Source organism: Martes martes (assembly GCF_963455335.1).
Source record: "Martes martes genome assembly, chromosome: 1".
Classification (NCBI taxonomy): Eukaryota; Metazoa; Chordata; class Mammalia; order Carnivora; family Mustelidae; genus Martes; species Martes martes.
In genome coordinates, this window is record NC_137888.1 from 120,469,227 (window position 1) to 120,497,139 (window position 27,913).

Here is a 27,913-nt window from a genome sequence, read left to right on the forward strand (position 1 = left end):
TTACGAATGCAGTATGTTTTCTGTGACAGTGCTGCCTCCACTGCTGATGACAAAGCTTTGTGAACTGGACACTACAAGTGCCGGGGACATCTCCTCGGGGTCTTCCGTCTCTGGTCGATGGTCCCCACCCACAGGCCCTTGCAGGCCTGTCTCCTGCACAGTCAGTTCTGAGTCTGTCTCTCCACACTGCAGCGGGAGCAATGCCTGGTGTCTGCTCAGGGTCTCGTTGCTTCTCTGGGCCTCCAGGGAGTTCTGGTGCGTGGAATTCCTGTGGGCCATGGCACTCTTCTGAGGCTCGTCAAAGCTCAGTGAGAAGGTGACAGTGCCACTGCCGAAGATGACCTTCTGCTTGCACCTGGGCTGCGGCTGTGGCTGCTGCTGGAGGGTCAAGGGTTGCTGTGGCTGCTGCTCTTGCTGGGTCAGGGCCAGTGGCTGCTGCTGCTGCTTCTGCCCCTCGGGCTGTGGGAAGGGGTCTTCACTGTTGCTCTTGCTGCTGATGGAGGAGGAGGGCGTGGAGCCCGTGGAGCCCCCGAGGCTGCTGGACCGCTTGCGGGAAACGTTGCTGCGGCGCAGGGTGGCCCGGGCCGCCACCTTGAAAGCATGAGCAGCAGTGCTGCAGCGCACCTCCTCAATGGTGTTACGGGATGGCTTGAAGAGGATGATGTAGACCTTGTTGAAGAAGATGCAGGCCAGCAAGCCAAAGCTGGCTGCCAGGATAGCGATCACTTCCACGGCAGAGACAAACTTGCCGTAGGTGCTGGCGTAGGCTGGAATGAAGGAGATCCAGACGATGAAGAAGATGAGCATGCTGAAGGTGATGAACTTGGCTTCATTGAAGTTCTCTGGCAGCTTCCGGGACTTGAAGGCAAAGAAGAAGCAGATGGCAGCCAGCAGGCAGGTGTAGCCGATCAAGAAGCCCAGTGCCATAAGTGAGCCCTCATGGCATGTGATAAAAATGATCTCATCCTCCAGCTCATGGTTGCGGTAGCTTGAGGGTGGGGCGGTATAGAGCCAGATGACACAGATGACAATCTGCATGAAAGTGCAGAGGAAGACCAGCAGGAACTGCAGGTTGAGCCCCCACCACTTGCGGTGGAAGCTCGTGGGGATTTTGGCTTCAAACACCAGCAGGACACGATTGGTTTTCACCAGGATGCATGATATGCAGAGCACGAAGCTGATGCCAAAGGCTGGCTGGCGCAGGCGGCATGTCCAGTCCTGGGGCTCACCAATGAAGAACAGGGAGCTAGAGAAGCAGCAGAGCAAGGAGAAGAGGAGGAGGTAGGAGAGCTCTCGGTTGGTGGCCTTGACGATGGGTGTGTTACGGAACTTGATGAAGACACCCAGCACGAAGGCTGTCAGGAAGATCCCCAGCACGGCAAAGAGAGTGAGTGCAATCCCAAAGGGCTCTGTCCAGGACAGAAACTCAATCTCTTTGGCAATGCAGGAAGTGTGGTTTTCATTGGACCAGAAGTCATCGGGGCACTTATCACAGGCACTTGCATCTGTAAATTATTCCAGGAAAGAGTTAGATACTGTATGGCATAAACTGTAATTTGTGAGTTTGAGTGTGGTGGTAAGGGTATACAGGTTATTGGATGTGGTCACTTTAAATTTTCTTTGTTGATGAAATAATTGTGATTTTTACATTACAAACACATTGAACTCTGACTTATGTTTAATAATATACTTATTTAATTTCATGTATTTATAATAGTTCTGTTATTTTTTCCTTTATACACAGTGGGGGGTCATGCCACATGTTTTCTTTAGCACTACTTGCTGATGGCTTATAGCAGGGAATGATCCATCTTGCCAGACAGGTGGCTACCTACACACTAGATGTCTAGCATAGTTCATCAACTTTCTATAGTGACTTGCACTCAGCCTGACTCATTTTGCATATATGGATGGGCTTTGTGGACATGTCAGAATAGACTTCCTCTTAGAGCAAGGGAGAGTATCCCACACAAAAGACCTGTGCCTTCCTTTCTCCATATCCATGCGTTTCCAGTGAGGGAGACTGCAGACTCATTCAGACAATAGACATTTATTAAGTCTCTTCTATGTCCCAAACAGCATGCAGTTTTGGGGAGTGAAAGGAGCATGGGCTTTCAGTCAGAGATTTGGATGGGAATCCTGGCTCTGCCATTTACTAGCTCTGCAGCTTTGGTCAGGCTCCTTAACCTCTCTGAGCCTCAGTTTCATCTCTGAGTCATCTCTGTAATGGAAACAATAATCCCATTATTGTGGTGAGGATAAAATGAAATAATAACAATAATAACGATTATAGTTAATATTTACAGGGTGCCTCCAATATTTCAGGTAAGGTTTTTATTTAATATTTATCTAGAACTTACCATTTGCTAAACTAACATTAACTCATTTAATTTCCCAAACTCTATAAAATGGGCTCATTATTCCCATGTTATAGATGAAGAAACTAAGGCAGAGGAAAAGCATAAGTAGACAGCAAATGCAATGTCAGGCACCCAGCAGGCAATATATCATGGCCTATGAACTCTGTAGTCTGAAACAGACAGAACTTTGTCTATTCAGGGCTCCTGAGCTGTAAGAAAAGGAATACAATATTGAAGAGTGGTATCAAAGTAAAAGAAAGACGTCTAAGCTTTTATAGTATTACAAGACATCTAATATTTCTTTTCTATCCCCCTCAGTGCTCAGTCCGATGTGACTTTCAGACATACCTTGTTCAGTGAGAAACTGAGAAACTGAGAATGCGTAACCCTTTCAGGGACATCACTGACCCCAGGGCCCCAAAGTGGACAAAGCTTTGCGTGGTGTCCATGAGGGCATGTTCCTTTACCTGTTTCATCGCTGTATTCCCCATCAGGACACTCCACACACTCAAAGCAGCAAGTGGGCTCCCCCTCAATGATTCCTTTCCTGGTCCCTGCCAGGCAGTCTCGGCTGCAGTTGGAAAATGGCACCTGGAGAACCGAGAGCACAAAAGTGAAGGGCGGCAGCTGTGGGATCAGGTTCACAGCTCCTTTGCCGTAAGTACAGGGGAGGAGTTTGTGCACAAGGACCAGTACAACAGACTTCAGGCGCATTCCAGACAGAGGAAGCTCCAGAGATCCTTGTTCCTGTTATCTATGAAAAGGAGAGATGTCCATGGGCAAGTGCCTGCACATGTGTGCACATACACACTCACTTACTCACTCACTCACTCACTCATGGGATTCTGGAAAGATTAGTTGTTGAGACTCCACACAGTGACCAAAATCCACTTTAAATAATCCCCTGTTCCATTCCCTCCAAGTCCCAGAATGGGACACCTGTTTACTTTCCATGGAAACAGTAGTTTAAGAAAAACTAAAAGATACAGGGACATGGACCTACACACAATAGGACAATGACAAGGGGAGATGCTGAGATGAGAAATTTGTTTGAAAATGAGAGTTTGAACGTTGCAGTGAATTGTAATTCCTGCAATTTTATTTTAGGCTTTATAGGGAGACTTCTGAGATACTTGTAACCATTCAGCAAGGAAGGCAGGACAGGCATAGAGGGGTCAAGAGTAAATTGATCAGAAAGATATGTCAGGCAATTACTATCCAAAAGAAATCTGCAATAGCTGTATTAATTTCAGGTAACAGAGATTTTATTTATTTATTTCCCTAGTGGACTAAGAGTGCATGGAATTTGATTGATCATAATCCTTGTTTTTTTTCCCCCATCATTATTTATTCATGTTTCAATATCTTTTAATCATTTTTAATGATTACCACCCAAAACAAAACCTCGGACCAGGACAATAACCTACACCTAACTGTATGCTTTCCTCCACCCCTTGCTTCCTCCCCAACCACATATTCATAACCGAGATGACCACTATTCTATGTTTACCACAGGCAAATAACACTAAACTTTCAAGGAACAGATGAACTTAATCTTACGTAAACTCTACCAAAGGTTTTAAAAAAAAAAAGGGAAGGAAGGAACACCTAACTCATTCTTATAAGAGCAGTGTAACCCTGATTCCAAAACTGGACAAGAGCAGTATGAAAAAGAAAAAAAGAAATTACAGGCTCATCTCACTACTTTGTCTTCAGAAGCAGACCTGAGTTGAGAATCTGTGTACAAGTAGTTTATAAAGAAAGTTCTCTCAAGGGAACCAGGAAGAGAATGGAGCAAGTCAGACACAGAAGGGAAGAAGACAACAAGGGTGTGATCTTGAGCAAAGACCTTCAAAGATTAGCTTCTGCCTGATCCCACAGGAGAACCCTGGACTCTAAGTTATTCCTCAGAGCTCTCCTGACCTGAGGAAAAGGGAGCCAGGGCTTTCATACTTCCACACCACTCATTTTTAAGGGTCATCTTAAGGAAATGTAAATTCCTAGACTCTTCTACCTCTCTGAGCCTGTGGGTAAAGTGGGTTCCATTAGCCTGCTGGTTGTCTCCTGGAAAAGAGTGGTGAGTTCTGGTTATTGGAAGCAAAAATACACAGAAGTCTGGAGCTATATACTAAGTATAAGGAATCTGAAAGGATCTGGAAAGAATGTAACTGTTTTTCACCACTTGAAAAAAGATGAAAAGTACTAAAACAATTAACAAACTCAAAGGACATAAGAAACAATATATATCATGATCATGTTGGGTTTATGCCAGGAATGCAAACAAGTTTATCATTAGAAAAATCTATAAATGTCATCCCCCGCCTTAATAAGTTAATGCAGAAAAATCATATGATCATCAATAGATGAAGAAAAAACATTTGATGAAATTCAACACGAACTCATGATTAGAAACTTAACTGAGAAAGGAGTTAGGAAGAAATATCTTTTTTTTTTTTTTTTAAAGATTTTGTTTATTTATTTGACAGACAAAGATCACAAGTAGGCAGAGAGGCAGGCAGAGAGAGAGGAGGAAGCAGGCTTCCCGCCGAGCAGAGAGCCCGACGCGGGGCTCGATCCCAGGACCCCGGGATCATGACCTGAGCTGAAGGCAGAGGCTTTAACCCACTGAGCCACCCAGGTGTCCCAGGAAGAAATATCTTTAACTTGTAAAGGATAATATAGAAAATTCTTAGGTAAACATCATTCTATATGAGAAAATATTAGAAGCATTTCTTTTAAAACAAGAATGCCCACTATCACCACTATTATTAAACATTGTGGAGTTCATAGCTAGTGGAATAAGACAAGAAAAATAAGGGCATAAATATTGGAAATAACTCAATAAAACTTATTATTTGGAGATGATATGATTGTCCACATAGAAAACTTAAAAGAAACAGCAACCAGATTGTTAGAAATAATTGGGGAGCTGCCTGAAGCTAAAATGCTAGACTTCTCATATCTGAATTTCATTAGTTTTTCTTAAAAAGACACTTCACCTTTTGTTTGCTTTTGGTTGACTGCCAGATCCTTAAATGGTTGTTTTTGACAGTTTTGTCTAATTTATTGCTTCACCATTTCAGAAGCTCTACTTCTGCCTCATTCCATTTGATCATGTCAGATAACATGGAAGGGCTCATGCTATTTTCAGAGTGTCTCTTTAATAAGACTCTTTCCTTCTCTTCCCACCTATCTGCCTGGTTTGGAGACATCTTACAAAGTTAAACACATGGAAAACAATAAAATAATTTCTTTGTTCTAACAGAAAAGAAATAACTGGTTTGACAAGAAGTTTTTAAAAAAACTCAATAGATGATGATTGGCATTATCCTCTAATGAAAGAGGGATAGAAAGGGCAGTATTGGACCTGAGAATTTCTAAGTTTCCTGGGACCCTGGGGAGGGAAAGAAAGGAAAAGAAATAGTGAAAGATGGTACACATTAGCACTCTCAAACATAGTAACACAGTACTCTCAGAGATTTTCTCTTTCCCAAGTTACCAACCCATATTATCTTCTAAGAAATTGTCCTTTTGATTTATAAGTCAGTCTTGAGCTATTTGGATGACAGGGAACTAACTCTGAATAGTCCAGGCTCTGCCTTGAATGATGTTTATGTTTGCTTAAATATTTTGCACTAGTTGGGGAAAGTTTTAGGCAAGAAAATTGTTAGCTTGGGGCGCCTGGGTGGCTCAGTGGGTTAAAGCCTTTGCCTTCAGCTCAGGTCATGATCCCAGGGTCCTGGGATCGAGCTCCGCATCGGGCTCTCTGCTTGGTGGGGAGCCTGCTTCCTCCTCTCTCTCTGCTTGCCTCTCTGCCTACTTGTGATCTCCATCTGTCAAATAAATAAAATCTTAAAAAAAGAAAGAAAATTGTTAGCTATTTAGCCAAGGAGTCAGATTTATAAAGAATAACAAACTTTCCAATATAGTAGGTTTGGGGCTCAGGTTCTGAGGATTCTCCTCTTTAGTGTACTAAACACTGAGAGATTTCACAGAGAACCTTGGCTGTGCATAGTTAATGAGTTCAAGGAAGTGGACTGACCATTTTTCAAGTCCAGTGGTGAAGCCCAACCCCCTTTCCCCCAAGGCCAAGCACAATTTCCTGCCCATGGTACAACAACATCTGTTGTTCTGATGGAGAGCACATACCTCCCTGGAGAACCCACTCCACAGGATTTTCTCCTCATTGATGAAGAGCCTTTCTCCTTTCTTGGCATAGACGTTGTAATAGCCGACTTCCTTAAACACTATGGAACCATCCTCTGGGGAGAGGTGCCAGTTGATGATGGAATAGTTCCCCATCAGGTCACCACATTCATCGAAAGTCACCTGCTCCCCCATATTGTTGGTAAAGTTTAGGTGCCGTAGGTGCTTCAGGACCTAAAGAGGAATGAAGATTCTGAGTATAAGCCACAAGGCTGCCATGTATGGTTAAATATTTTGGCAAGAGACACTTTTTCTAATTTACACTAAGGTACTTGCATGTGTTAGCAACAGCCCTGGTAAGCCATGGGCTTTACTTGGTATTCAAATTGTAACTGGGGTAGGAAACACTTTCTTGAAGTCAGGCAAATAGTACTGTCACCCCCATTTTTTTGATGGGGAAAGTGAGGCATAGAAATGGAAGTATCTTGTTTAGGGTCGCACAGTTAGCAAATGGTGCAAAGCCTGCGTTCTTAACAGCTGTGCTCTGTTGTAGCATCATTAGGCTTCTGGCTTTGCTTCCCGTGTGCCCCTGACATGGCTCGGAGGAGGCAGTGGACACACAGCCCCTTTCATGTGGGACATACCAGGGGTCACTGAGCCACCAAGAGAGATTAAGACACAGTCCTGCCTATGAATGTAGGGATGCTTGCTTTTGCTGCACTTCACAAGTCACTGGGCTTTATCATTCTCTAACTCTGAGCACGTTTCTTCACTTTTGTAAGGAGAGTGCTGGGCCAGAGAGGCTACAGGGTCTCTACAAACCTTGGTATGGACTTCTTCTATTATGTGGTTTGGTGGTTCCAGAAGTACATCTAGAGGCACTTCTCCCTTTTATCATAAAAACCAGCATCTAATTTGACACTGGGAATAAGTTTGGGTTGAATTTGTCTAGTGGATGGCCTGCCTGGGGCCTAGCACCCATTATCCATATTGATGTGCATGACAAACTGAGCTGATTGAGCTAGACCTTAAGTGTTCCACTACTTGAGGGCCGCTTTAATGTTCCATTCCATTCCAGAATTGACACTGCTTTTTAATACATCGGCAATGAGATTATTTTCAAATAAACACTTATTATAAGGAAAATTAAATGGGGAAAAGGAGTTACCTGAATTTTCTCAAAACAACTCTGGGACAAGTCTGGGGACAGAGTCTATGGCAGACCACATATACACACAAACATAGCACCCTGGGTGCCTCACCTAACCTTCTCTGTGTCATTTACTCCTTTAGTGTCCTCATTGCTGTCCTGCTAGACTCTGGCTGCCCTGACTTTTGTCCAGACCTACGGAGGAAAGGGGGTGCCTCACTCCTTGCTACCTGTTCTTCTGCTCTGCAACCAGAACTGCTAAGCTATCCTCAAAAAGATGGAGAATGAATCCTACTAAGGATTCATACCACCTGTGTTCTCCAGAGCTTTCCTCAATGGTCATCAGTCTTATATTTTTTCCTTCATTTTTACTGAGCTCTTAATCCTGTCTGCAGAGAGGTACCCCAGATTTGCTCCTTTCTTATTCGTTCAGCTCTCCTTCTTTTTCCTCCTTGCTCTTGGAATGATCTGGCCTCCTATAAAGAGTGGTGTCTGTGGTGTCACTTTTGTCTCTACCCCAACACAACCCTGTCCTGACACAGCTTTCTTCCCCTGAGAGGAATATACAGTCCTTCTACTCTGTGAGGCTGACACTCTCTTGCAGCACTTAGAACCTCATTCCTCCCACCCGCCCTGGAAACTTTCTGACATGGTCAGTCTATCTGTCTCCATTCCATAATCATTCTCTTCCTACAACCTGCTGGAGATCTCTCATGTCTCAGATGAAATATGCTTCAAACTTCTCTAGGTAGCTTCCAAAACCTTCTATACTTTCATCCCACATACCCACCATTACTTTTCAGTGCAAGGGTTTTATCCTAATTGTACAGTGTCCATGGTCATTTCCACAATTGTGCTAACTCAGTCTTTGCTCTGTCATGTGTAAAAGGAGATGGAAAGAGTGGAGAGGCAGGGAACTACCTCTTGTTTATACTTCCTATGTGTCAGGCACTGTATTAATGCTTTACACAATATCTCTTTTAATCCTCACAACTCTGTTATTATATTTATTTTATAGATGAGGAAACAGGAATAGAGAGGTCAAGAAACTTGCCAGTCATAAGCTAGGAAGTTCTTGAGCTATGATTGAAATATGAGCTTTTCCTACCGCACCATCCTGCCTCCAATATAAATTGTTTAGAGGGTCCATGGCAAGTATTTGTCAGTAATATTTCCTCATTAAATATATTTTTCAGAAAGCATCACTCTTATTTGGAGAATAATCTTAAAAACATATATAGCGGTAAAGCTAGAGTATTTAGTATAAATTTACTTTTTATTCAGGTTTAATTCCTTGGTTCTCAATTATGCCAGGCATCAAGCTCCCTTTATCCTTTTTTCTGTCATAGGTTCTCTGCAGTGAAACTCTCCAGGCATCAGTGGGTGAATAGGAAAAGGAAAAGGGACAATCATTTTATAATTAAATGGTTTTCTTCTACATTGGTCAAATTGGGCAGAAAATTGACTCAAAGATCATCACTGGCTATAACCTTTTGCATTTCTATTGGCCTGGGATGGAGATTTCTACCATAATCTTAATTTGAATGAAGAAGGAGCTAATCAAAAACCATTTTCTTAAAGTTTCCCCTAAAAAACTCATTTTAAATATAAGGGGAGATTTGTATGCTGTTAGGATGAATCAACAATAAATATTTATAGAGTATCTACCATGAGTTCTGAACTAGGCTACAGTAGTATAAGACAGTAATATAGTCCTCTTGGAGTTTACAAATGGGTTAGAGAGATAAGGAATAAGACATAAATATTGGATGAAATAACAAACCATGTGAGATAAAATATAGTTAAGGGCTAACTTATGGGGTATCAGCTCTAAATACAGTTAAATTCAGGAGAGATGGAAATTAAAAAGGGCTACTAAAAATCTCAATGCAGGGTTGAGGCATGGTAGAAATTTGGATTGGCAGAGGACAGAAGGAAGGATGGTGTTAAGAACAGTGGGAATAGCATGGGCAAAGAACAAGTTAGGAATAAATATGAAGTGGTATGGGGGCAATAAAGAAACCAGCTTCTAAAAATTTGTGTATGTGCTAGAGAACAAAGGGAAATAAAGTAGATAGGTAAAGAGGAGCCAAGGCACAGAGGCTAGATTTCATAATAAAAGGCATAGGACTAGATAATAACGGGTTGATGAGAATGTAGAGAAATCAGAATCCTCCATACACTGCTGGTGGGGATGTAAAATGGTACAGACACTTTGGAAAACATTCTGACACTTCTTCAAAAAGTTAAAAATAGAGTTACCACTCAACCCAGAAATTCTACTCTTATGTGCCATCCCAAGAAAAATGAAACCCTATATCCACAGAAAAACTTGAACTCAGCTGCAGCAACTTCTTCCAAGACACATCTCTAAAGACAAGGGGAACAAAACCAAACATGAGCTATTGGGTTCATTGATGAACATTATCAAGATAAAAACTTCTGCATAGTAAAGGAAGCAGTCAACAAAACTAAAAGACAACCTATGGAATGAGAGAAGATATTTGCAAATGACATATCAGATAAAGGGCTGGTATCCAAGATCTATAAAGAACTTATCAAACTCAACACCCAGAAAAACCCAAATAACCCAGTCAAGAAATGGACAGAACACACGAACAGACATTCTTCCAAAGAAGACATACAAATTGCCAATAGACGCGTGAAAAAATGCTCTTTGTCATCAGAAATACAAATTAAAATCACAATGAGATACCACCTTAAACCAGTTAGAATGGCTAACTAGTGTTAGCCATTAAGTTAGAATGAACAAGACAGGAAACAACAAATGTTGGTGAGGATGTGGAGAAAGGGGAACCCCCTTACACTGTTGGTGGGAGTGCAAGCTAATATAGCTACTCTGGAAAACAATATGGAGGTTCCTCAAGAAGTTAAAAATAGAGCTAGCCTATAACCCAGCAATTGCATTACTTAGTATTTACCCCAAAGATACAGATGTAGTGATCTGAAGGGCACCTGCACCCCAATGTTCATAGTAGCAATGTCCGCAATAATCAAACTGCAGAAGAAGCCAAGATGTCCTTCAACAGATGAACAGATGTAGTTTATATATACAATGGAGTACTCAGCCATCAGAAAGGATGAATACCTACCATTTACACTGATGTGGATGGAACTGCCGGGTATTATATGCTAAGTGAAATAAGCCAAAGGATGACAATATTCATATGGTTTCACTCATATGCAGAATATAAGAAATCATGCAGAGGATCAGAGGGGAAGGGAGGGAAGATTGAATGAGAAGAAATCAGAGAGAGAGAGAAACTATGAGAGACTCTTGACTCTGAGAAACCAGCTGAGGGTTGTGGTAGGAGAATTGGGTGGGGAGGTGGGTTAACTGGGTGGTGGGCATTAAGAAGGGCATGTAATGTGATGAGCACTAGGTGTTATACGCAAGTGATGAATCATTGAACACTACATCTGAAAATGATGATGTGCTATATGTTGGATAATTGAATTAAAAAAAACTTGAACACAAATGTTTATAGTAGCACTATTCATAATAATCAAAAAGTGGAAACAAGCTAAATGTCCTTCAGTTGGATTAAAGGACAAATTATTATATCCATATAATGGTATACTATTCAGCCATAAAAAAGAATGAAGTACTAATATATGCTACAACATGTATGAACCTTGAAAACATGATAAGTGGAAGAAGTCAGTCACACAGACCACATATTTTATGATTCCATTTATATGAAGTGTCCAGAAATATCCAAATATATAGAGACAGAAAGTAGATTTGTTGTTATTTACTAATGGGGGAGTGGACGGTGGGGGAGTGATAGCTAAAGATATGAAGTTTTTTTTTAATGTGGTGAAAATGTTCTAAATTGATTATGGTTATGGTTATGATTATCAACTCTGCAGATATATTAAAAACCACTTTAATAGGTGAACTGTATGGTATGTGAATTATATCTTTAAAAAGCTGTTTAAAAGAGGAAGTATCGAAAGGGATTTCACATATCCAAATATGACTTCCCTGGTGGGGCTGATATATAGCAGCAGGTAGAGACCTTGACAACAAGGTAACCTTGAGCATACTTGATGTTGAGAATTTACTAATGAGACATAGCAATTCTAACCTCAAATGGGACAGGGAAAAAAGGGTAGGCAGAAGGTAAGAACAGTACAAACATCTTATCCAGAAAAGGAAGCACTCGGAATTTTTGTGGCTAGAAATTTTATACCTAAGATTATACACATTTCCTCTAAAGAAGATTTATTCCTTTCTCTATCCCCAGTGTTTTGTAGAGGGCCTGAATTTTAATGGATACTCAAACTATGTCTGTTGAATGTTTGGTTAATAGTATGGGCATTAAACTAATACTGTTGCATTTGTCAGGTAATGTCAAACCATGATGAGGCTTTCACTAGTCTGAGGATAAATAAGAAAAATAAGGTCAACATAGTTTCTGTATTAGTTAAAAGAGCAAGTAGGTAGAAAATCAATAAGGATGTAAAAGACTTGAATAATACTTGATCAACAGATTTGATCTAATTGAGATTTATAGAACACTGAACCCAATAGCAGCAGAATACACATTCTGTTTAAGGGCACATAGAGTATTTACCAAGATAAACCATATTCTGGATCATAAAACAAGTTTCCATAAATTTAAAAATATTCAAACCAAGTCTATTTTTTTGACTCCAGAGGATTTAAATTAGAAATGAACAACAGAAAGATATTTGGAAAATCCAGATACTCAGATACCAGTAACACTCTTCTAAATAAGCTATGGGTTTCAGAAGGAATGAAAAGGAAAGTTAGAATATATTTTTGAATTAAATGAAAATGAAAACATAGCATATAAAAATTGAGGGGGCTATAGCTACTGCAACATTTAGAGGGAAATTTGTAACACTAAAATTACTATATTAGAAGAGAAAAAGGGTCTCAAAACAGTGACCCCACTTTCCAAGTTAAGAAACTAGAAAAAGAAAAGCAAGGTAAATTCAAATAAAGCAGGAGAAAGGAAATAATAAAGATCAGAACAAAAATCAGTGGAACAGAAAACAGGAAAATAGAAAGCCACTGAAACATAAACTGGTTCCTTAGGAAGATCTGTAAAATCAGTCGATCTCTGCCCAGATAGATCAGAAAAAAAGGAGAAGATGCATAATTCCAAAAAAATAATGAAAGGAGTGGGATCACTAAAGATTTTGCAGATAGTCTGAGAATATTAATAACAACTTAATAAACAATAATCTAAATAAATTTATGTCAATATATTTAACAATTTAGATACAGTCTTTGGAAGACACAAACTATCAAAGCTGTCTTCAGAGGTAACCAGAATAGCCCTATAAGTGTTGTTTGTTTTTTAGGAGAGAGAGCGAGTATGCGTGTGTACATGGAGAGCTGTGGGGGAGGGACAGAGAGAGAGGGAGAGAGAGAGAATTTAAGCAGGATCCACACCTAATGAGATCCTAAAACAGCTTGATCTCATGACCCCAAAATCATGACCTGAGACAAAATCAAGAGTCAGATGCTTAACTGACTGAGCCAGCCAAGTGCCCCAGCATTGTAAGTTTTAAAGAAATTGAATTTACAGTTCAGAATTTTTCCCACAAAGAAAACTGGCCCAAGCTAGCTTCACTGATGAATTTTGCTGCATATTTCAGGAAGAAGTAATACCAATTCCACAGAAACTCTTTCAGAACATTGAAAAGGAGGCAGTACTTGCTAACTCATTCTTTGAAGCCAGTATTACTCAGATACCAAAACCAGATAAAGATAGTACTTGAAAATAAAACTACTGAACAATATCTCTCATGAATGTAGAAGCAAAATTTCTTAACCAAATGTTAACTATCTGCAAAAAGGAAAATACACTGTGACCAAGTAGAGTTTATCATAGGAATGCAAGGTTGGTTTAACATTTGACTACATTAACATACTACAAAAGGGAAACCATCTGATCATCTCAATAAATATAGAAAAAGTAGTTGATAACATCCAATCTCCATTCCTAATAAACACTCTCCATAATCTAGGAGTAAAAAGGAGCTTTTTGAATCCTAAAGAGGACATCTACGAAAAACCTACAATTAACATTATGCTTAGTGGTGAGAGAATGAACGTTTTTCCTCTAAGATCAGGATCAAAACACAGAATGTGCATTCTCACTGTGGCTATACAGTGTAGCTATAGAATGGAGGTTCTAGGCAGTACAGTTGGCTGAATTCTGCTGACTCAGACTGAAAAGATAAAGTTCTAAGTTCTATATACAAACGAAAACAAATAAGCAAACAAAAGAACTTTCAAATAAGGTGAAAAGACTTAGGATTCACTTTTTGAAAAACTTCATTGAAAACCATAAAAATTAAGGCTTTTATATAAGCAGTTGTAACTTAAACCTGTTTTTAAAAGCAAAATACTTAAAATTATACTATAGGATTAAAAGCCAACACAATTTTTCCCTTTGAGATATAACTGTAACTTAAGTTCATACATTCTGAATTAAAAGGAAAAACATCCTGGATTTAAAAAAGGGTAAGTCCCCCAAACAACTGTTCCATGTAAGATTGATGACAGAGTGTGCCAGAAGGTGAAGGGAGTAGGCAACACCTAAAATGTAGGACTGGCAGTCCCTTAATAGAGAGAGAACCAGAATTATTCAGTTAGCTGTGGTAAATTAATTCACACTATTTGCAGGAAGGACAACCCCCCCCCCTTTAAAAATTTAAAAGAAAATGTGAAAATGGATTTTTTTAAAAAGTGTCTTTTCTCCTTTTAAGGAGATTCATTGGTACAAATCAGGCTAAAAAATTGTTCCCGATTCTTAGGATGCCTGTGTCAATTAAAAATAAGAATAAAATTTAATTGTTTCTGTATCTTCATGTATCAATAATCCTGTTTGTACTCTTTTTTTATACTCTTAAAATCCTTACTGGGGCACCTGGGTGGCTCAGTGGGTTAAAGCCTCTGCCTTCAGCTCAGGTCATGATCCCAGGGTCCTGGGATCAAGCCCCGCATCAGGCTCTCTGCTCAGCGGGGAGCCTGCTTCTCCCTCTCTCTCTGCCTGCCTCTCTGCCTGCTTGTGATCTCTGTCTGTCAAATAAATAAATAAAATCTTAAAAAACAAAAACAAAAACAGAACAGTCCTTCTCAGGTTTAAAAAAAAAAATCCTTACTGAAGTGGTATTTTTCCCATCATTTATCTCATTGATAATGAAGAGGTAAATTTCAGCACAAATTTATGAAGTCCGAGTTATTGTGGGGTTTTTTGCATGAGCATTTTCTGCTAACTTCTTTCAGACCACTCACTTTCTTTTTTCTGTGCCTGTGTCTCTATACTGTTTTGTAGTTATACACTTAACCACCGTCTTCTCTCAGTATTTACCATTGTCCCATTCTCTTTCTTTCCTTATTTGTTCATTCAACAAGTATTTATTAAGCACCTAATATGGGCCAAACAGGGACTTTTTTAGTGATAAGAGATACAGTTATATTCAAGATGGACAAAGGGATGTTTGGTATTCTCTAATTTGGTCCATTGTGTCCACTCTTACTAATTTGCACACTGTACTTTGTCTTTGTCTCTCTCTATGAATCAGTTTCAGGATGGTGATCTGCTGATCACCCAGGTTTAAGGTATGGACCACTGTCTTCATTGTGAAGCCATTCGCTGACCCAGCAGTCACTTAGGAGCTAGAAAGCCTGTGCCTAGAGGGACAATTGGGTACATGGTTCTTTTAACAGTAGCGATCTTGGTGTTATCAGGAAAACAGACTGCCTAGGGCAGATGTGGGCTTTCTTATTGGCTAGACATATGGCTTTGGGCAAATCATTTTGGTTTCTTTGGGTCTTACTTTCCTCACCTCCTCACCTCCAAAAGAATAATACTCAAGACTAATATTTAATCTAACATGAACACTTACGTATAGGTAGTATCCTAAGCACGTTTTACATATTAACTAGTGTCATCCTTATAATGAACTTATATATTTCATTATCTCCATTTTTCAGGTGAGGAAGGTGAGACACAGGCACATTAAGTGACTGCCCAAGGTCATACAACTGTTAAGTAGCAATTGGGATTTAGATCTAGTTAGTTTGGCTCTAGTGTCCAAACTGTCAACTAGATACTCAATCTATTACATTGTCTATTGCTAGTTACAACAGGTTAAATAGTATAAAATTTAAGTTGAGAAGATGGGTTTATTTTTAAAATGGGATCATGGAGAGGTGCATAATGCTGGTGGCAACACAAAAGGCCTTAATCGGAAAAGGAGTCTATACCGAACAACATCCATCTCCATGCATGGCTTGATCTTGACCATTCCAGGGACTTTTCATTGTTTTATATTTTTAATGAACTATATTGAAGTATAGTTTACACAGGATAAAATATGTCTATTTTAAAAGTAGAGTTCTGGGTTTTGTAAATATGCCAGTATAACCACCACTGCTATCACCCCAAAAGTTTCCTGGATGTCGCTTCCGAGTTAGTCCCCACCCCCACTTGGAGCCCTAGGCCACTGTGGATCTGTTTTCTCTCTATCATTAGAGAAAATGGTTCTTTTTTTCTATCGTTAGAGAAAGGATATCATATAAGTATAGTAATAAAAAGAGTATGACTGCTTTTTAAGTCTGGATTTTTTCGGTCAACATGATGTTTTGGGGATTTACCTATGTGGTTGTACATTTGCCTTTGAATTTGACATTTTCTCCAAGGAATAGACCCTTTCCAAAAATCCGGTCCATCCTTCAAGGCCTATCTCAGATGATATCTTTTGTTTTGTCCTTATTTCAAATCCTAACCAGCATGGTATTGTAGTGTTTCATCCTCATAGGTGGTGTATAAATAAAATCATGCATATTGAATTTTTCTGGTCAAAATTGGTACCTTGTCCACTAACAGTCAGTTATTTGTTTTCTAAGTCATATGTCTAAGTTGTCTTTTTAGACATCTTCAATGTTTCTTTTAACATGTTGACTTTCAAGTTTTGCCTTTGAACCCCTAATTTTCTACATTAATACCTTGCATAATAGGGAAGATTGAGATGGAAACTGTTTCACCCTTAAAAGCAATGATAGGGAATCTTTAAAGTGATATTCATCGATCCACAAAAGAGAAAATACATTACAAAATAATTTAAGTATTTTCCTCAAAGTACTCTACTTCTGGAATTTTAAAAGAAGGGACTAATAATTCCATTAAAAAAGAAAATATAAAATTTTACTTAAGATTATAATCGAGTATAATATGCTTCTAAATTATTTTACTTGGGGAGAAATATGAGGGAAATAAGAATAAATGTAGGGGAAGAGAAAGAAAAACAGGTAGTGGGAAGACTTAAACATAGAAGATAATATACAGACGAAATTGATGGGCTCATAAAACTAAACAGTGCGTAAAGGACAAAGTACAATGTGTAAACCCTGAGATGGTCATATACTGTCTTTTATGTGGTACTATTTCCATCTTGTGGCCTTTTAGGGTATTTCCTTTCAAGGATTTTAAAGTCAAACTTGCTCATTATAAGCATAAATGGGAACCACCTCTTGGCACATACTCTAATGTTTAATTGAACTAAACCAAAGGCTAGAGACTAGAACACCCCCACTGTCATCTAGGATTTCCAGCTCTTATACTTGGCATCATAGCACAGAGGGAAAAATGGGATAGGATGGTACAAAGCACCCCATCCACACAGGGGTGAATGGGGGATGGTTTACACAGATAAAGAGACTATTGTTTCTTGCCCACTTCCTGTACTAAGAGTGTTGGAAAGATCCAGGACCAGTTCCCCTCTCTAATCTCAGCCGTATTTCCTTATATACCCCCATCTTTTCTGGTTAAAATTCACCCCCCTCTCCAAATTCCAATAGTACTAGCAATTCCTGGAATGATCAATTCCATTTGACTTCTGCTATCACCGTGGTTCTGTCATTATGCATACCTATTTTTTGACTAGTGAGTGGTTGGTTTAAGGTGGGGGAAAGTATGCCTTATGTACAATCATCCTGGGAGAAAGAAGAAGGTGGTTCCATATTTCCTTACATAATGTTCCATACAAATTTGATTATTGGGCAATGTGACACAGGCTTATCCAATCAGAGTCTAGAGTACTTGGACTAGAGTGATTGATTCAGGGATGGGTTGTTGGATTGAACAGTTTTCTGCAAGGCCAAATTAACTAGGTTTCTATTCTTTCTTTCATTTATTCTACACATACTCAGGTGTCAGGTGTTCTGGACATAGTTCCGAGCAGTACATTAGAGGAGTCAGAGTGAAGAGAGAGAGGAGCAGTCGAGAATAACTTGGCATCTCCAAGGAGATCAGGAGGGAATTGTATGTTGTGTGTTCATAAATTATCTGTTAGTGATACTTTAAGGCATATGAATTGATTGACAAATTTCAGGGGGAGCAAAGATCAACAAAAGAAAAAAATTTGTGATTGACCCAATTTAATGAGAAATTTAATTAATAAGAATTTATTTCAGTCAACTGAAGAGTTATAGAAGCTTAAGTTGAGTATATAAATGGCAAAAATGAGGAAGAAGGAGTGGCCATAAAGAGTGTGTGTGGGAGTATGACTTGCAAAGACTTCTAGGAGAAAGTTTTGAAAAAGGGTTAAAAGTTTGTGGTGGACAGTGGATACAGGAAATGAAAATGGATGGCCCTTCAGGTATGGGATACGATCTAAGCAAAAATGCTATGAAAAAACCTCTTAGATGCTTTTGTGGGGATGTGTCAGGCTGTTTGGCTTATAAGAGAATTGAGAGAGATGGGGGTGGAATTCCAGGCTGAGATCTTTGGATGAGATTATGTATACCGATCAGGTGATAGGTTTTCATGTAGGTCTTCATAATGAGAGTGAATAATTGTTGAGTCCATCTCTTGATAGATACAGACATGGCCAATATCTTAAATCCCAGAATGCCCACCCAACTGCGTGGGTTCCTGAGGCTTAAAGGAGACTTACAGCAAGTACATGGACGTTTTGGCCAATGACCACGTTATTCCTCCCTAGAGCTGTGCCCCTATTTCCTGTCTGTCTCCTCTGCTGGATGAATTGTGCTAGGCAGGCTGTGTGTGAGCCAGGAGTGCACATCTTAACCTGTACTTAACCTGTTGGCCAAGGTGTCTGTGTGATGGCTCTTTATTTTGCCTACTTTGTCTCTCCTTTTTTCCCTCCTTTTGGTAACAGCATCCTGATTTCCCCTTGGGGATCCACTCCCCCTCTTACTCTCAGTTTATATAATTTGAAAGGATTCCACTCCTAGCTTCAGGGATGGATGTGTGTTCAATCAACGTGGCTTCCGGGAATTTCACAAGAGATCCTGGGAAGTAAGAGCCTAACAGTAAAGACTTTATGAGCCTGAAGCTACTGTAGAGACTGAAAACTGCTAACCATGGGGAATAAGGAACATAGACAGAGATGAAAACATCTACTTGTATCTGGAATACTTCTTCACTTTTCAGTATTATGAGCCTCTAATAATATGAGTTTCTTCTGATTAAGCCAATTTGGTTTGGGTTTTCCACTGTATGGAACAAAAACTCTTGACTATAGCCTCCTTCTTACAGTTTTTTTCACATATGCCTAAGCTTTGATTTTAACCATCTGGATCTTACTTCCTTGTTTGGAGAGGAGCCATTGAAGAACAGAACTGTCAAATTACTTACTGGAAGCCTCTTCCCCCTTCAACCTCACCTTTGTCCTATAGGCTTTTCAAGGACTGGAGTCTTCCTTTCAGGGGACATGGAAGGGAAGGGAGGAAAGACAACAGTATTAAGTAAAATATTGTCCCTTTATTCCTCCTTTTTAAAACTCCACTGCTTATCATTATGGCTCCTCAAGTCTTTTTTGTTTTTGACTGTCATTAGAATTCCTGGCTTTTTTTTTTCTTTTCTTTTTTTTTTGGCCAGAGTACAGGAAGGGGGTGGTGCAGTGTAAGGAAAGAAACTTTTAAGTACCTCATAGAGATGAGAAAGTTTAGCCAACAATGACATCTGAGTGAGATTTTCTCTATACAAGAAGGACTAAGAAGTACTTGCAGTCCTGGCTCATTCTGTCACCCTAGACAGTCACTCCTGATCCCATGAGAGTCTCTAAAATGACTGACATAGGTTATACATTCTTTGTTTCTTGGTATGTTTTTCCAAGGCTCTGTGGTAGTTGGTTTCTACATACACAGTTGTTTTAGTTACCATTTTTAACCTAACTGTAGCTTAATTAGAGGCATAATACTACTATAATAATCACCATCCATTTAGAGTTTGAAAATTTATAAATTGCTTTCACATATGTCATCACATTTCACCTTCAAAAGAACCTTGGGTGGAAAGTAGGCTAAATATTAGGGCCATCTTACAGATGAAGAGACTGACTTAAAGCAGTGGCTTGCTAGGGATGATACAGCTAGTAGATGGGGGAGCTGGAGCTGAAGCTGGAGGCTGGGTGATTCAACTCATATTCAGGAATGTCCCTTTCCCTTCCCCTTAATGATCATGCACTCTCTGATAGGTCAGTCTGGAACTGAGGAAAATACAAAGAGGATAAAATGAGGTTTGGTTGAAAAATCAAGGTATGCAAGACATAACAGCTATGTAGGATTTAAGTCAGTCAGACTTTTGTCTTCAGAATTTCTATGAAATGAAAAAGATTATGATGTCTCTTTATGGGTAATTCAAATAAAAAATACAAAACAAGACTAAACCATAAAATAAGTATAGAAATTCCACCTTCATCTAATCATTTTCTATGATAACTACTTCAGTGTTTCTTTTTGAAATATCCAATATCAAATCTTTTTAAGAAGAGTTTTTTTTCCTATGCCCTTGATTTGCTAGTGTCCTAAACTTAGTTGGCTTACTGGATGTTCCAGCACATTATATTGTGAATAATATTATGGTAAAAGTGGTGGCTAAACACAGTAACACTAGTTTTATGTCCCTTAGTACATGGAATATAATAGGTACTCAACAAATACTTGCTAAAAAGGAACAATATTTATAATTTAAGCATTTAAAAAATACTTGACACAGTATTAAATCTGTTCCAGGATATTTAAAAACTTTTAGAGGCCACATTCTAGGTATTCTGAACCTCTGGACTAAAGAACAGTTGAGTCAAGTCTTTAAACAGATAGTCAAATTAAATGACTATTAATTTTGTGTAAGCCAGTTGCTCAGATGTTTGAAAAGGCAATTTGAATCCAAAGCTATGTATAGCAACGTCGTTTAAATACTGCCTTTCTGAGGTAACCACTTTATCTGTCTTGCCTGGATCCACCCAACTCTGCCTTAATACACAGTGAACTATCTAAGTGAAGGATGTACCTGCCAAGCCTCAACCTTCTTGATATCTGCACAGGAACCGTTGGTGAAGAGCCCTCTTCCAGGTAAGCATGTGTATATATCTTGTAGGGCATGAGCAATGGAATAGACTGCTAAATAGACATTGTAGGATATCCGTAAGTGTGTATAATCCATGTAAGGGGTCTCCACGCTGCTGATGTTCTCATCCCCTGTGCAAAGAGGTCGGAAGGCAGTGGAACTGTTACTTATCCTGCCACCACCTTCTTCATGACCTCTCATAAAAGTGTCCATGGACAAAGGCCCTTTAGCACCTTCCTGGAGGTGGCAGTTAAATGTTTCTTCCCAAAACTCCTTGGCAAAACCATTGTGGACAGACTTTCTGGGATGGACTTTCTGCAGGAATTCCCGGAAACCTGGGATCTGCCCAGCCTTCAGAGCGAATCCAATGGTGCCTCCAACCACATGGAAGTACTCAGGCATGGCAATCAAGGAAGAGCTGGCCCAGGCCTCACTGGCCAGCCAGATCCTCCCTGTAATATTACGCCGGACAATCTCCTTGATGAGGGGTTCAAGGTCTGGGCCACTGGAGAAAACAACAATGACTTTGGCTGTGGAATTCTGGATCACCTCTACCACTTGCTGGATCTCTTCCTCATCAGAATACTGAGAGATGAGTTCACTGAAGTCAATGCAGATGTCCCTCTCCTCTGCTTCCTCTCGAAACTTCTCAATCCCTGGCCGGCCATAGTCATCATCCGCTGCAATTGTGCCCACCCAGTTCCAGCGGAAATACTCAATAATGTCTGCCATGGCGGTGGCCTGGTGTTCATCATTGGGGATGGTACGGAGGAAGGACTTGAACTGATTCTTGTTGCTGAGGAGTCTGCTGGAGGAGGCATAGCTGACCTGGAAAGAACACAGGACATATGAGTGAGTGAGGTACCAGTGAATGAGGCTGTGCAGAGGTGGTTTTTTGAACATTCATTAATTTAATTTGTCAAACATGCTGTTCATGGTAGACAGGATGAAAGGGTGAAGACAGCCAGTATCTGTTCCTCTCCAGTGTGAGCCCTCAAACATCTGTCTTTCAGGGAGCATTCTAATTCGCAGTGGGTGATTCTTTAGAATGATACCTTCAGAAATGGGTCTGGCCATAAAGTCAACCCAGCACTAGTGAAATCTACTTATCCTATCAAGGAAAGTCTTCTATACACTGTTTCATAGTTGCTCCTAACTTCCTCTGTGCTGCCTCATTGGTTATAATATATCCATGTTCTGATCTAAATGTTTTAACTTCCCCTTCACTATGAGGAACACTTTGTCCATGACTCACTTCTGGAAGGAATGAGGTTCCCTGTGGGTTATAAACCCAGAGCTCTTCAGAGGAGCTCCAAGGAAGCTCCTCTTTCCTATTCTGCCTAGTTTCTCTCTCCCTCCATTTGTTCTCTTTTGGTAGTGAAAGAGTGTTTAATATCTCTTGTTCTCTAGTTTTCTAGGGAGGTTTTAAAGGAAGCCAAGTTGAAAAAATTGGGGGGAATGTCCTTTTAATAATTCTCACCAGTTGAAACAATTAGTTTTCTATGTTCAATGTTTTAAAATGAATTTTCCTTTTTTTAGATCTTTTTTTAAAATTTAAATTCCATTAGCCAACATCCAGTACACCATTAATTTTTGATGTAGTGTTCAGTGATTTATTAGTTGCATATAACACCCAGTGCTTATCACATCATGTGCCCTCCTTGAATATCCCAATATATTCCTTCTTGTCAATGAATAGTTTCTACATCAAAACATGAAAGACATTGATACGAAAGATCAGAGCCAGGGCACCTGGGTGGCTCAGTCAGTTGAGCGTCCCACTCGATTTCTGCTAAGGTCACGATCTCAGGGTGGTGAGATTGAGTCCTGTGTCAGGCTCTGTGCTGGGCATGGCGCCTGCTTAAGATTCTCACTCACCCTCTCCCTCTGCCCAGACCAGGGCCATCTTTACTAAAGGGGCATGATTTTTCTGATAAGAGCTTTGATTATGGAAGTTATAATAGGAAATCGACATTTTTTCCTTTTATCAGAATAAGCTCCTTCTTGCTGTTACGAGAGTTCATGACATATGGGTAGTTAGGTTAAGTAATTTGTTGAGATGTTACTGTTTTTACAGAGCTCTACTTGCAGACATAAAGAGCAAGCTTCTGAATCAGATGTTTGCAGATAAAAAACCTACTCAGGCATTTTGTAAATTCATCCATTATTGTTTACTGCTTCTTTTGAAAAGTGGATTTACAAGCACTTTAAAAGGATTAAAATTACAAACAAATATATCTACTATGGATATGTTTCTCTTAAAATGCATTTATAATATTTGTCCAGTTTTTTAAAAGGAACCAGAAAAGTGGGCATAAATACTAGTTCATTACTTGTTCTCCCCACCAAAATACAAAAACAAAACAGAACAAAAAACCCTTAAAAACACACAAAACTTTTTTTTATTGTAAGAGGGGAGAAGTTCATGAATGATTCAGAAAACTTCTAACCACAACTGTTCCAGATGGTCTGCCTGTTGCATCCACTTGGTGGCATGAGTGGCATAAGAAATACCCCTGGGCCTCTGCCCCCACCCTGCAGAGAAGCGGTTTCCAACTCTGCTGCAGAGAAGGATTACCTCGGGAGCTTTCAAAATTCCTGCCGCCCAGGCTGCTTCTCTTGTCAGCTAAACCGGGACCTCTGGGGTGTGAGACCCAAGCATCTGCATTTTTAAAGCTTCCCGTGTGATTCCAATATGCAGTCACAGCAGAGAACCACTGCTGTAGATACACTTAACATTGTTTTGACTGAGAATTATTATAGTTTTTACTTTAATAATTCCAATTTAGCTTAACGTCGTCTTTCATCCAAACCACAAAGAATTAAAACCTTTACTTTGGGTTCTTTATTTATTCGGTGGTGATTATATCTTATGCCTTTTGACTACAAGAACTCATTTTGTGTATTTTTAAAAGATTTTGTACAATATGCCAAAATTATAAGATGCATATTTGCATATTGCCCAGCACATTTACTGATAAGGGCATTGTTAGATCATTTTTCGTGAAAGTTATAGTCAGGGCTTCCCCATGGGAAGCACCTTTAATTCCCTGAAGTAAGGATTTGGGAAATGATGACAAGACTTTTTGAGTTGCCACATGTATATAAAAGGATAACGTCTATCACTAAAGAAATGGAGACTCCCAACATGTAAATGTGAATTTATGAAAGGTACTTTTACAAATTTTATATATTAGACATTGGAAATGTTAAGTTCAATTATCATTTATAATTTGATTTGAAAATTATCATAAAGGATGTTACATTTGAGTTGATTCTCCCATCCATGGACATTTAGGTTGTTTCCAATTTTTCATGCTTATAAAATGATGTCATAGATCTATGAATATTAACATGCAAAAAGGTGTACTTCACAGGGGAAAAATATGCAACTCTGAATAAATGTTTATGATAGCTCTTGTTTCAGTGAACTATTTACTAGTATTTCAAAATATAGACATCTCTCCACCTAGGCTGAGTTCCTGCAGGGTGGATACTATTTATTCATATATGTTCTATAAATATTTGTTGAATGAAATAGAATATTTTCCATTTCTAGAATGAAATGAAATAGAATGAATGAAATAGAATATTTTCCATTTCTAGAATGTGCAAGATAATGAGTAAGTTCCTGTTCTGTGAGAAAGTATACTCTGCTTCCCCCTGAGCTAAAACCTCAACCAGAAGATAGAGAGGTAGACTTTTAAGGGAATAGGATTAGGGACGGATATTTTAAGTTTGAAAGGTGGGATTTATATCACATGGTCTCATTCCTCATTCCTCAGAAGAGTGGGCATTTACTGAAGGAAGGGAGTGAAAAGTAAATAAACACTCTCATAAAAAAAAGACAAAGTTTTATACACGGTATTTTTAAAAGAATTTTGGAAGAGTTGTGAAGGTTTAGTTGACATGATTGATGTTGGGGTCTCAGAAATCCCAAATGGTGATGGTACAGTGCCCTGACTAATTAAAAGGCCTTCTATGCTAATGTAAACCAGAGGTAGGAAAATAGCAAGCTGTATGGACAGTGGGCATGGCAGCTCTTTGAGTCCCGATCACAGCTTACCCTGCTGCCCCACCTGAGAAGGCACGTGTACCTGGGGGATGTAGAAGAGGCCCAGCAGGTTTGCCACCGCCGTGGAGATGCCCGAGCCAGTCGCTCCCACTACAGCAATGGTAGAGGGGATATGCTCTGAGCAGTTGCAGAACTCGTCAAGGTTCAGAGAATCAATTTTATTCTGTGCCACAAAACTCAGGGTAGCCTCCAAGGCTTTAGAAACGGTGTTGCAGGTGTCAAATATTCTGTATCCCAGTGTCATGTTGGGAAGAAGGGCTGGGCTGCTGTTGATTTCCTCGATGGCAAATATCATTGCTTGTAACCAACGAAACCCACGGAAGTTGTACCTGGAAGAAAGAAGAAATGGAAGAAAATGGGAGGCTTTCTGGTCAATCCCTTGAGAGTAGGGACTGGGCAAAGCTGGGCTTGAATCATGCATGGCTCTGTTACTCTTTGGTTTCATGATGTGTTCTTTGAGACTCAGAGTCCTCTCTGTAAAATGGGTACAGTGCCTACCTTTTATATGGTGGCTGTGAACATGAGATAATTATGTAAAATTCTCACTCTGGTCCTTACACAGAGGGAGTAATGATAGCAAAGATTGTAGTAATAGAATGAATTATTTGTTTCTGCTTCATCCAGCAAAGAGTTTGAAGTTGATAATGTGAAGTATTAAAAAATAATACAGAGATTTAAAAAAGATTAGAGAAAGTATAAATAAGATTAGGATTTTAATAGGTTGGAGCCTAAAAATTACTTGAGGTTTGCAGGGTCACAAATTTAGATTATGACATTACTGGAGGTCAAAGGGGAAAGGGAAATGATGAGTCTCATCTTTGTAAACTAACAAACATATCTAGAAGGGCTGTTTACAAACTGGTTATTTCTGGGTGGTGGAGGGATGGTTTTAAAATTGTGGGCTTTTGCTTTATTTATATATTCTGTTTTTAAAAATAAGGGTGCATTGCTTTTCAAAGAACATTATTTTAAATAAATATCAAGCAAATTTAACAAAGAGAAGTAGGGTCAGTGACCTAGTTTTCATCTCTTTTGGCCCAGAGTAACAGCTAGAAGTTTATGTAGCATCAGTGTATCAGTACCCAAAGGAAGAAATGTAACAACTCTGCAGGTTCTCCCTTTATGTGGTAGATTACAGGAACTCAATGACAGGCGGTAAAAAATACAATTTGCTATATACTCTGCTGTATTGTTTAGGTTCCTAACTTTTAACGTGACATTTTCTCCTAGTCATTTTCCTTATGTTTCCATCATTTATTTTTTTAGTTATTTGTTTTAAACCTGCAAAATTAGAGAGGTTATAGACTATTTCTTTACATAAAACAGTTATACTGCTTTTATTGTCTTTCTTAAATAAAATTTAAAAAATATGGTATTTCAGGGTTTCTTACTTGATCTTAAGTATGTATGTAGCACACACACAACTCTGTCCAGTAGGGCACAACAAAGAGGGTATATGTCCACATAGGTTATGTGAGGTATATAATCAGCATAATTGAAATTCTGTACTTAGTTTTTCTGTATTCATGAGAAAAATGTGAAAATTTTATCTAATTTTCCAGCTTTCATTAGAAACATGAACAGAAATCCAGTTTTGTTGGAGCAATTGTAGTTTTCATTTTCATTTTCCAGCAATCAGGAAGAGTAGGAAAAAAATGCGGGATCCCTCTTGAGCATTCCAAGTCTTAGAGAGAAAGTGGTATTTTCTCTTAAAAGCTGGGTAAAAACTTGGGGTGCATTCCTGGTCTCTGATACCCTTGTGAAGGGAAGTGATACACAGTCCATTCTACTCTGCAGAAGTCAGATCTTGTTTGAAAGAATTGTGCCTAATTCTAGATGCCATATCATAGTCATGATAAATTAGGGAACATTAGATGGAGGGCAGTGAAAATGGTGAGGGGTCTGGAAATCATGTCATGAAGTAATTGTTCAGAAAACCAAGACTCAGGCGTGGGAAAGAAGTGATTCAATGGGACAGGATAGCTGTCTTCCAATGGCTGAAGAGAGAGTTCAGTGAGACACTTAGATAGATTCTGTGTTTTCTCCATTGGTGTTAGGTGTATTCCGTGTTAAGTAGCAGGATTTCAGCCTTCTACTAGAAGGACTTTCAAAATCCTGCGGTCTGCATTTTGAAGATGCCTGGATCATATCAACCACTGAAGTTTCTTTCAACTTTAAAATCCTTTTTAATAAAAAGTGAGAGTGAGGCGGCCAACACTCAGGTATTACTGACTTTAATACCCGGGGCACTTAAGGTAAATGGGAGATTTTACTACTCAGGCTTGCAAGACCTATAATTTCCATCTAGGTACTTAGTCTTTCATTCAGCAACACTGCTGCCAGATGAACAATGACGATTCATTTACCAAGTGATTGGACACATACCCCCAACAGGCCATGGATTTTTTTACTCAATATTTTTGACATTCTACTTTTTGAAAAATTTCTTTTAAAAAGAAAATGGAGTGATTTCAGCATGACTACCAATTACCATCTTTGAAAAGAGAGAACCAAGTTTGAAAATAATTACTTTGGGTTGGTACAGTTTTTCTACAATAGAAGAGAGTCTTTGACTTGGCTCATTTCCTTACCTGATACATTCCACAGACTCCGGCCTTGATTTTAGATCTTGATCTTTGGCTGCTACTCCAAAATGAATAGGAAAGAGCCCCCCGAGGATAATGTCCCCCTTCTTCTGGGCTCGTTGGTCAGGCCCATAGGCAGAAGTGCACCAGGTACTTGCCAAGAGGATGAAACAGCAGCTATAAAACGCCATAGTTCTGCTTTCTCTCCAGGGGGA

General features: G+C 39.4%; 1 protein-coding gene across 2 annotated transcripts; it reads right to left on the reverse strand.

The window, feature by feature from the left end:
• On the reverse strand, positions 1 to 27,889 carry CASR (calcium sensing receptor; the record flags this gene model as incomplete). Of its 2 annotated transcripts, none has more annotated exons than XM_080813864.1 (6): positions 1 to 1,505; positions 2,828 to 2,951; positions 6,510 to 6,740; positions 20,982 to 21,866; positions 25,136 to 25,442; positions 27,705 to 27,889. In XM_080813864.1, the coding sequence occupies 6 exons, from the start codon at positions 27,887 to 27,889 to the stop codon at positions 1 to 3; spliced, it is 3,237 nt and encodes a 1,078-aa protein (XP_080669990.1). The 2 variants fall into 2 exon arrangements, with proteins under 2 accessions (XP_080669990.1, XP_080669989.1); XM_080813863.1 differs by having other exon boundaries at positions 2,828 to 2,981.
• Positions 27,890 to 27,913: the final 24 nt, after the last annotated feature.